Source organism: Brassica napus, chromosome A10 (assembly GCF_020379485.1).
Source record: "Brassica napus cultivar Da-Ae chromosome A10, Da-Ae, whole genome shotgun sequence".
In the NCBI taxonomy this organism is placed as follows: Eukaryota; Viridiplantae; Streptophyta; class Magnoliopsida; order Brassicales; family Brassicaceae; genus Brassica; species Brassica napus.
Genome location: NC_063443.1, coordinates 5,173,934 through 5,186,016, shown reverse-complemented (window position 1 = coordinate 5,186,016; position 12,083 = coordinate 5,173,934). Strand labels below are relative to the sequence as shown.

Below are 12,083 nucleotides of genomic sequence, written 5' to 3'. Positions count from 1 at the left end.
AAGAAGTTTTCTGGTGCAAAGACTTCTCAACTCGGTTAGTTTTTGTAAAATTTGCATTTGTCCATATTGAAAATGATTTTTTAAATTTTTCTTGTTAATTCATGTGTATTTTTCATTAAAACTTATCAATTAAATTTATAACTTACTAGTTTATAATTATGAGGTTAGAAATATTCATATTTATTTATGTTTCTAGTTAATGAGATAAGTCTTCTCCCGTTAGTTTTAGTAAACTTACATTTTTCATATTTAAATGAATTTTAAGTTTTTCTTGCTAATCCATGTGTATTCAAGTTTTAATAAACTTGAGATGTCAGATGTTTAAGCTTATGCATTATTTTTTTTTAACTTAAGTTTATAATAATTATTATGAAATTAACAATATTCATGTTTATTTATGTTTCCAGCTAATGAAAGCAGAATTTTTGAGAAGTCTTCTATGTTAGTGTTGAAATAAACTTGCATTTGCTCCATACATAAATTGAAATTTTAAGATGTTCTTGTTAATTCATGTGTATTCAAATTTTAATATGCTTACAAATTCATATGTTTAAACTTGTGTATTTTTTTTTAACTTATGTGACATTAAAGGTGTAATATGTTGAACTTGTGTCAAGTGTTATATTATAAATCTCTGCATAGTACGTATACTTTGTTATCATCATTATCATCCAAATTACACAAAACTGATAAAGGACAACACATAAGCATCCCCTTTAAGTTGCACAACCATAATCTTAACAAAAAAATAACAATGAAGACAATAGTTTATCATTACAAGAACTGAAGTAAATAATTAGGAAAATAATTTTTATTAGATTAGAAATGAAGTGGATGCATTATTTACAATATTATATAAACTATTAAAAAAGAATTTCTTAACCTTAAAAGGGAACTAAAATTGTCAGGGAAATTTTACCGCAAATTAGAAGATTTCTAGAGAAGACTACTAATTCTCTAGAAGTCTTCTAGTTTGCGGTCAAATTTCATTTAAACTTTTATTTTTCCGCTTAAATTTTAATTTTTCGTTTAATTTGTGGTGAAGTTTGCTGAGTAGTCTATGAGAAATATATCTCAGAAGTCTACTCTGAAGTCTGATATATAGTCCTCAGGTCTCTAAACCATGCATATCTAATTTTTTTAAATGATTCAAATAGAGGATTTTTCTTTTAAATAAAAATTGTAGGATTAAATAAGAACAAAACAATTGCAATAAATTTAATATATATTTTTATTTGAATATAACACACAAGAAATATTTCATGTTGTTTGAATCTAGAAAATTTTATAGCTAAAATATTAATAAAAGTATATAATCACAATGGTTTTGAATTTATATGTGTATTTGGTTTTATGACACACAAGAAATGAATATATCGAAAATATTAATTTTTTTATATCTTAATTTTTTAAAAAGAAAGATAAACCATAAAAATAAAAATTTCAGCTAAATTAATAAGAAAATAATCATATTAAAGTTAATCTTTAACTTTATTTATACTAAACACACAAAAACAAAAACAAAACTGGTCAAAAATAAGATCTTTGCAATTTTCGCAGTTTGCATAACATACTTCTCCAGGAGTCTTTTTGAGAAGTTTGCTAATAAAATCCGAAGTCTGATATTGTCTTCAAATCGAAAAACGCTACAAATGAATTTAAACCAGAGAAAATCTTTTAAGATAGAACTTTTTATGCTTCAATAATAAACAAAACAATCACATTAAGTTGAATCTATTGTTTCGTTTGAATCAAACACACAAAACATAAAACTAAAAAATACCTATCCAACATTTATAGATCTACCTTTTTAGAAGCGGAAGATGAAAACTATGGAATGAAAACAAGATAGACTGGTGAGAAAGATATGAGACAAAAGATGAAACATTTAATATAAAGTTTGGTGTCTTCAAGTTCAGAGAGATTAGGGAGAGGTTATAGAGTTTTAGAATGAGAAATATTACCTTTTTGTTGTAGTCATCTGAGAGAAAGAGAGAGAATGAGTAAATTTTCTTTACATAGGAGTCAAAAATTCTAGCTAGGTTAAAACAATTTGGTAGAGAAAACTTCCCAAGAAGTTTGCTAATAGAAGACTTGTAGAGAAGTTTGCTATTAGAAGATTTCTGAAGAAGTATGTTAGTGAATAACTTCTTAAGAAGTATTATACTTATAAACCCTAAAATCAAATATTTTAACTCAATAATAATAAACACTTCATTAAACATGAAATCAAGTAAAAAAGAAAAAAGTAACGTATCGAAGCGGCGATGAGAAAGGCGACCTAGGTTTTCGATGATTTCACGGAGTTGGGATCCTGGGATAAGTGTCCGTCGTTAAAAATGTTTTAATGCTTTAACCAGCTTCGGTTGGACATTAAGTGGGAGTTATAGGTTATGATTGTTTAACAGATTTATAAATTTTTTTTGGATTTGGAAATCTTTGATAAATGTACTGATTTTAAAAACAAATAAGTGGATTTCAGAAGAATTCAGATGGATTTTAGAGTCAAATTAATATTTTTTTATAAATTAATCCAATAAATTTGTAAGAACCATGACCGATTTGAAGATACAAGCCAGAGAACACTTTCTCCTATGTGAAGAGATTTATTGGTATAAATCTAAGCATGTTTTTATAGAGTTGTCTAGAATGAGAACGAGAACATTAAGCTGAGCCTCTTGCTAGTCACAAACAATTTACTGATGAGACTATTTCAGCATAATTTTAAGACAAGTCAACATGTAGCATCTTCCCATTATATGTATAAGAATCTCGGTGAGAATTTCATGATAAGGTTATAGTTCTAAGTGGTGGCGTTCTGTTCTCGTGAACTGAAAATGCGTGATTATAAAACTGAAAGACTACACTAATATCCTCTATATATTATTTGAGAAACATTACAACTTCTTTTTGTAGCCACGTGTCATCACTAGGATGATTCTTAGAATTATTAGAAAAATATGTTGATCCATCTAATTATATAATAAACTTTTTATTAAACTAACCATAAATTCATTATTAATGTTCTTCATGATTTCCTTAAATAAAAATTACAGAATTGCCTAATGTGGCTAAAGTATATATGGCAATTAATGATTTTGTATAATAAAGATTTGATAAAAATTAATGTATCTTCTATCGTATTTGTTTAATTTCAAACTATTAAAATAAATTAAACAACCACAATAACCATATAATAAAAATTTACTTTTTTCTGTTTATGTTATATTTTGAATTTTTAAAAATGACTATAAATTACTAAAACTGTTAAAAGTTTCACATTCAAATTTTGTGATCCATGTTAAAATTTTTTTTTATGAAATACAAATGATTAAAAAATTATATAAGTAAAAAGTCTAATTTAAATAATTATTAAGATTAATACATATCGTTTTAAATTAAATTATAAACCATATCAAATACATAAATATTTTAGTTTCGAAATTTAATCTGAACATTTTTTTGATAAAAGATTTGAATGAACATTGACAACTTAATTTAAAAAAATTTTAAATTACTAAAACTATTAATCTCATGAAAATTTTGTTATCAGTAATTTAAAGTTTTTACTATAAAATATACAAATGATCAAAAAATCATATGAGTAGAAAGCATTATTTAATAGACACTAATATTAAAAATATAATATGTATGTTAATATCATTTAAAATTTAATTACATATACTATCAAATAGAAAAAAAAATTCTTTAGATTAATAAAATTGATTTAATTATATGTTTGCACCAATTTAATTATATATGTAGTAGTTAATAACTTTTAATTATTCAATATATATTTATTATTTCATGTAAAAACATATAATATAAATAATTATTTATATATATAATGTTCATCCTGCGTAAGGCGTGGATCTTAACCTAGTACTACTAAAAACCTAATAACCACAATGTTTTTAATATATTTCAAAACACTATAATAATGGTCAAGATTTCCTGGATCATTTTAATATGTAAGTTTTTTTTAAATAAAACAGAATCATCATAAAAATTCAAGTTTAAATTATCTTTATATTTTATGAAGATTTTTAATTTTTAATTTTTTTTATTTAGTACAGCTAATAAAACTAGAAAATATTTAAAGGTTTACTATTATTATTGTTTATAAATATTGTATAATTTTGCCTCCAGGAAAATAAATGTCTATATCCGCCATTTTTAGGATAGATAGCATATTTTCCGTTTATCTATGCAAACAAGACAAAACACCATATTTGTAATAAGATGGAGATAATGAGTACTTCAGAGGCGTAAAGAAAAACAAAGAAAAAACTAATTGAATTTGTGCATTTAAATAATTGAAAAAGAAAGTAAGTTTGTGCTTGTATTCTATTATTTATGGGGTATAGTAATCTTTTAGTTTTTAGATTTATTGTTATCTATTCACCTTTTACTTTTTGTTTGCTCATTTGTTAAAATTTAAAATATATAAATAAGTATTGAAATAATATATTATGATTTTATTCTCTATATTTTGACATCCATTTTTATATATTTCAACATTTTGAACATGAAAAATCATAGACAACGTTACGTGAACATAAGTTTTTAGATACGGTTTGGTGAACTAAATTTTGTGAAAAACTTTTGGTGGACGGAATTCTATGAACTATAATATGTGGACCAATATTTTTCATTATTTTGTATTATTAGTGTTCTTTTCATTTTTGTGTGTGTTTTGCTAATTTTTTAAATAACTAATTTGTTTGATATAACTAATTATATTTCTTTTTTTACTTTTTATATTTAACATCTATTTTTATATTTTAATATATATATAATGTACAGAAAAGAAAATCGTGGATACAGATTTGGTGGACAATAGTCTCATTGATATTTTAATAATGTGGATAAATCATTTCAAAATCATCGTTGTATAATCATATGTAGAAATAATTATATCATGGATATAATAATTCATCTATAACTTATTAAACTGACATTTTTTATTTTATTTTGAAAGATGTTCATTTCACATAGTTTCATGTTAATTGAACACACAATATAGTTTGTCTTCACATTTTTCTCAATACATATATTTTCCAAGTTGTTTCTGATTTTATCCTAAAAAGAAGTTTCATAGATAATGTTTTCAATCATACTATCAAAGATGAGGTTTGGTGGACAAAGTTTTCAATCCTACAAAGTTTCATGGACAAAGTTTCTTTGGATGAGGTTTCACAAATCAAGTTCTCAATCCTAGAAAGTTTTGTAGATGAGGTTTCGTGGACGCTATGTTGTGGTGAATTTTGTACACGAGGTTTCTTGGATGATGTGTTTACTCTGACGCATAGTGTGCACCTCCTTTCTCTCCGCCATTCGCCATCATTGGTTTGGCGTTGAGTTTCTTGTTAAGATCAGTGCCCATGTTTCGGCTACAGAAGGTGATGGGCTCTTGATTGACGGTCATGGTTAATGGATTTGATGGTAATCATAAAATTATTCATCAATGGAACGTGATAGTCATTCTATATGAGATGTGTCGTCCGCTCTGCAAAAAGAAAAAAACTCAACTCTGTAAAATATACATATGAGGATGGAAACAGAGAAATTTTCTTTTTTAATTTTTCATATAAACTTAGATTAAATATACTTGCAATTATGTTTTAAAGGGAAATTTACTTATTTATTAAAATATCAAACTTATTTGGTGGATTTTTTTAACGAAATCAATTCATATACAAAATATATTATTTTAAAATTTTGAAGTGTTTTTCTTTTTTATATATTTGATTTTGAAACCTGAATAAATTGTTAAAATTAAAATCTGTGACAAAAATATCAGTAAGGCATAAATATTGTGATTTTGATATTATGTTTAAAGGTAAATTATCGTTTAAAAATATAAAGCTTAGTTTTAGTTTCCTTTTTTAAAATCAAAATTTTATATATATTATATCCACATTTTAGAATTTTATAAAAAATATTTATCTTTAATGATTTGGAAATCAATTTGAAAAAGAAAGCAAAAATTAAAAATCTAATTAACAATATATGAGAAAAACAAAAAAGTTATAATAATTATGTTAGATATAATAATTTAATTTACTAAAGATATTTTTGTCATTAACCACCGTTAGAATTAACATGAACACAACAAGTTGAAAACTAACTTTTCGAATAATGTTAAAAAGATTATAAGATTTCTTTTAAACATTATTTAAAGATTACAACATCTGCATTCTAGTTTCATCCGTATTGCAGGATTTTTACTTTTTCTGGTAGCCTCTCAGAAATCCGACTGGAAAGGTTTGTAAGTCTTGATTTTACTAACAATGCCAACTACAGATCCTGCTGCCGCGGCTAAAGAGATAATAAGACAAACCAAACTCAAGACTTGAAGACAAAGCCATCGTCTGCTCCAGCTCGGTAAATTCTTCTGTGCAATGTACATTTCCACAGGGAAATAAACCGTTAGAGGCCAAAAGCCAATGGCCCCCAAGAGACCAACAACATCGTTAAAGAAAGGCATTAGCATTGAGATCAACGTTATTGTAATCACAAAGACCGTCCTCCACACGAGCCTAAAGAAATTCAAACAGAAGGGCTTGGATCCAGAAAAGAGTGGAATCTCTATCTCTTTTGTGACGAACTTACTCTCTGGATACATCTTGGAAGCTTTTTTCTCGACAAAGGCAAAGATTGGTTGGGCATAGACTTGGTAAGCTCCGATTAGATGGATCAATATGGCGAGATTGGCTATGTTAAGCAACCAATACGGGTTTGTGAAGCCTCCAGCAGCGAGGAGGTTTCCGGGTGCAGACTCTCCGAATGCTGCATACCCCACGCAGCCACAGAGCGTGTAGAAGAAGGTCGTTACTGCCACACTTACGAGAGCTGCTTTCTTCATCGTGATTTCTTCAGAAGGCGGTGATTTTAACGTGTCCTGCAACCAATCATATCATTAAACCAACTCTGAGCTATTATTGCACGTACACACACTCGTATATAAAAATAAAATACCTGAATCTCGACGAAAATCATGGAGTAAGCATAGGCAAACGCAATATTTCCAAGAGCCTGAAAGGTTCTCCACATTTTCCCGGTGGGTGTCACTGTCCCAATGCTGACTCCAGTGAGAGTGCCTTTAATCTCTTTGTTCTCAACCAATTTGGAGATTCCAAGGCCAAGCCCAATGGTGGAGTAACCAAAAGACATGACTGCAGCGACGAGGGACAGCCACCATAACTGATCAAAATCAGGAATCTGCGATAATAAGATTTGTAATACACCGAACCCAATAATGTAAGCACTGCCATTGACAGGACATGGTGCTTTTCCCCCATTGTTATGGTGGCAAGTTGTCCTCTGGATTGCTCTGTTGTTTTCCCCCATCATAATTAGCAGAAAACAAACAATAATTAAACCAGGAAACAGTCACAGCTTTTTTAAAGTAAGTAACTGTTGCAGATTATTTAATCCGCGCCGTACACAGAGCAAAATAATTGACTAAATTATTTATTTCACGTTGTAATAAGAGATTTATCGTATAGTTTTTCAAGGGATGGACACAAATATCCGTTTGGATTTAGTTGATCTATTCGAATTTCAGATTTATAGTGCTAGAAATTTAAAATATGATTCGGATATTTACAAATTTTAGTTTGAATTTGGTTTGGATTTGGTTCGAATCATTGCAGATTCGGTTTGGATTTGAGTTCGGATATCTATTTTAATTATGTAATTTTAACAAAAATCCAAATATACTTAATCTTCGAAATTCGAAAATAAAAATAATATAAAACATAAAAGTTTGAATAATGTAAGACTAAATACTTAAATTTACATTAAAAAATAGTGTGTTCCCACATTAAATTGTCTATGATAGAGTTAAGAAAATTAGTGTGTGAACACATTAATTACTAATTTGACTGGAAGGATGACACGTAAGCATTCTAAAATTAAAATGATTGTGACGGTGACACATGTCAATGTGTGTAAAACATATTTATTGAAATGTTTCTCTTTTGATATATAGGAGATGTCTCATTCATTTTGAAAGTGCATTGCTGAGTCGACTTGTATTCAACCGCAAAGAAACTAACAAAACAGTTTGAAAACTAAGTTTGAACTTACATGAGGCTTATAGCTGATGCAATAGTGTAACCAATTGCAGTACCAAAGAGATTAACATACTGCACAATTCCACATAATTTCACCTTAATGCCACCTGATAATTTTACAAAAGAAATCAAATGTCAATACCCTACAAAAAAAACATCTTTTAAAGTTTAATTAGTGAGGAACTTTATTTTCAACTGCATTACCGGTATTTGATCTTTTGACTATTCTACTATTCATGGGATTATTCTAAAAGAAAACAGAGATGGGTGGATTTACCGAGGTTTGAGTGGATAGCGTCCATGTAAGTGTAGTTTCTCTTGCCGGTGACAGGGTCCCCGGAGCGGTAACAAGAAGCGAGGAGAGTAGAAGTGTAATAACTGACAAAAGAGAAGAGTAGCATTGCCACTGGACCAGCCACCCAACCAAGCTGAGCAATAGCCCATGCCAGAGACAGTACTCCTGACCCAATCACTGCTGTTATGATATGTGCACTTGTTGTCCACACCGTCCCTGAACCATCCCCAATCAAATGTCAAAAACAATTTTAAAGGAGAGTCAAAGTTGCCTCTTGAAGCGTCTACAAACCACAACGATTTACGTAAACGTCGAACTCGCATGGATATATATATTTTTCTCTCAGTTGCACAAATAAAAAAAATTTTCCAACAAAATCATTTTTTTTTTTTTATAAAGTACAAATGGTTACAGAATTAGAAGAATAAAAGTGGGCTGAATAAAGCATTACTCTCTTTCTTTTGTTCCACTCAAATTCATGTGTTAATTTCTCATGTTTACGAGTATGAATGATTTATTTTCAAAACAATTAAGTTCATTTTGACCTATGTTCTAATAGCCTGTTTAGCTTCAATCAACTGGGAAAATTATATACATTTAAATTAATTGGATGAAATTTACCGGTTCGTTTGGGACGGCCATCATCGTCTAATAAGCCGGAGCTGCTTCGAGGAAGTACATCTCCCTGAACGTTCTTGACATCCTCGACCATATTCTTCTTTTAGACAGACACAATTCCAAATAATACTCAAAATTTTATTTTTTTTCCGACAGAAACCTGCTTTGACGTTTTTGGCTGTTTTATCGGTTATATCTCGAGTTTTGAATGGAAAGGAATGAAGGAGAGATTGAATTTTTTTTTATTTCCAAATATAACAACGGTCAGGAGAGAAGTATGTGTTCTGGCTTTCTCTGGACCGAAGATTCTGTATGGAAGAGAAGAAATTGTGAAGAAAGGTCTGTGAGATAGTAAATGCCTGATGGTAAAAATCACTGAAGCTAGAATTCATTAAATAGATAAAGCCTCATGGCAGACTGAGACATATAAACGTACATGCAGAAGAAAGGATACGAAACCGCATGTGCTTCTCTTTCTTTCTGTCTTCTATCTCTCTATATATGTATATTTAGTGTATAACATACCTTCAAGAATATATAAAATATGATATTTTAAATATATATAACATCTTTCTAAAGTTATTGGAAGACCTTATGGAATTTGAATTATATGTATATTTAGTGTATAACATACCTTCATGAATATATATTTATGAAATTTTAAATATATATATATATATATATATATATATAACATCGTTCTAAATTTTTTGGAAGACCTTGAATTTGATATCTAAATTTAATAGAGATATTAGACATATTTAAAATCAGTTTTATAAATGTTCCCAAGATGTTATATTGTATTGAGTAAAATTTTCTTAAATCTATATATAAATCAAATTCAGAAATATGTCATACATATTTACGAAGAATTTCCTAAATATACATACATGTCACATTCAAAAAGTCTATTTACCCATTTATGAAAGCATTCCTAAATTTAGAATTTTTTTTAACGATTTTAGGAAGATAACCTACACGTTCAGGAAGACCTGCCTAAATTGGATTAAAGAAAAATCGCTTAAAAGATGTTTTAAAAAATTGATGATTTTTTTTGAAAATATTTTGTTGAAAAAATCATTTTGCTTTTCTTATTTTTTATTTTAAAATATTTATTTATATTTTAATATTTATTTATATTTTAATATTTAATAAATAATTAATTACAGTTATACGTGAGGATATAATTGTCATTTACTCTTTTAGTTTAATATGTTTTGGTTACTTTAACATTTGCTGGTGATATACCTTGGATTTGACCCATTTTTATCTATGGTATATAAGTATTTTACTATATATATATATCTATGTTTTCTACTCTTCTAGGTATGTTTTCAGGTTCAGGTGTATTTCGGAGTAAAGCTATGACTTTGGAGCATTTTGGAGCTTAAAGGACATTTCGCCCGAGCTGACCACTTAGAGGTCGACGAGAGAAAGAATAATCGATCGATGCGCATCAGTGCAGACGATCGATATCAGGAAATGCCTCGACAGATGAAGATTAATATCGATCGATGAACACAAGTACCATCGATCGATGTCGAGACACCATACGCGACATTTTGGATTCAGCAGACTTAAAAACCAAGGCCAAGCCAAATTACCAAAATGCCCTGACGAGTTTTGAACCTAGTAGAATATATACTGCCTAAGTGTTTTGACGGCAAAAAGATGAGAGCTTTTCTAGACCTAGTTTTGTTACAAGTTTCATTTGGGAGAGAAGATCACTTGTGATTGGAACTCCTTGTTTCTATTTCTTTTCATCTATTCTATGAGTTTCTATTTCTCTATTGATATGAATTGCTTTACTATGTCTGAGTAGTTCAACTGTTAGATCCAGGGTTCAGATAGGTTTGTGGGATTAGCCCCAAACTATAGATCTACCTTATTGTGATATTCATGATAGATTTGTATTCATTGCTTGTTTTAGTCTTGCTAACTAGAACTTGATCATAGGATTGCATATTCAAGCACCCTTGTTATCCCATCCTGACATCTATCTATCATATTAGGATTGCTAGAGAGGGCTAACCGCATATTCAAGCACCCATGTTATCCCAACCAAGTTACATTTATTATTTACTCGCTTGTTACTATTGCTATTTCATTTAAACATTTACAACCTTTAGAATTAATAAACACTAGATTTAATTGTTCCTTAGCTCCTTGTGGATTCGATCCCTAAGTACTACATCTGAACCTCTTTTGATGAGAGTAACACTCCTTAGGGTAATTTGAGTGGTATCAGCTGGCTATTTTGTTTTGTGCAAACTCATTTGTTGGCTATTTAAAGAACAAAAACTTTAAAGGAAAAAAAAAATTCTTTGCCTTTTATAACGGAGAAATTACATGTTTACCACTTTTCATTTTTACCACCATTAGTGAGACATTTTCAAAAATACCTTATTCATTAAGTGGCAAAAGACTCTTATTCCCTTGTTATTTATATATATAATAAATCATTATTTAAATAAAATAAATTAAAAAAAAAAAAATGAAAAAATAAAAAAACAAAAAAAAATATAATTTTTTTTTTATGTTTTCGAATTATACTTTTTCAAATTCAAACTTTTTATAAAAAAAAAATTTTTGAATTTTTTTTGCTCGAATTGTTTTTTATTTTTTTTCAAATTTCTTTTTGAAAAACGAAAATTATGTTTGAAACTATTTTTAAAATTTTTTTATATATTTTTTAAATATTTATTATATATTTATTATAATCATAAATTTCACATTCTAAAATCCTACCCCACCCCTCAACTCTAAACCCTAAGTCTAGATTAGTTAACCCTAAGGATATAATTGTATTTTACCCTTCATTAAAAGTGAAGGTAAAAATAATTAGTGTAAACATGAAAAGTGGTATTATGATTGTGGTATTTGTGGCAATTTCCCTTTTATAACTTCTTTTAATTTTATGTATTAGAGTCTCGCACATGTCCACCACTATTTTTTCATCAATTTTAACAATACTTCTTTTATAAAACTTTTGATGGTTTGACATTTTTATTCAATTTTATAAAACTAGATTTTTTTTTCGTATTTAGGTATTGAGTTTTCATTAGATTTGGGTTTACAACTACTATATT

The 12,083-nt window shown here is 28.3% G+C and overlaps 1 protein-coding gene across 1 annotated transcript; it reads right to left on the bottom strand.

Moving 5' to 3' along the window:
• Nucleotides 1-6,071: 6,071 nt before the first annotated feature.
• On the bottom strand, nucleotides 6,072-9,484 carry LOC111201349 (amino acid permease 5-like). The gene is made up of 5 exons (XM_048742706.1): nucleotides 8,998-9,484; nucleotides 8,359-8,592; nucleotides 8,095-8,188; nucleotides 6,982-7,336; nucleotides 6,072-6,904 (listed from the first exon to the last, which is right to left on the bottom strand). The coding sequence occupies exons 1-5, from the start codon at nucleotides 9,086-9,088 to the stop codon at nucleotides 6,248-6,250; spliced, it is 1,431 nt and encodes a 476-aa protein (XP_048598663.1). The 5' UTR covers nucleotides 9,089-9,484; the 3' UTR covers nucleotides 6,072-6,247.
• Nucleotides 9,485-12,083: the final 2,599 nt, after the last annotated feature.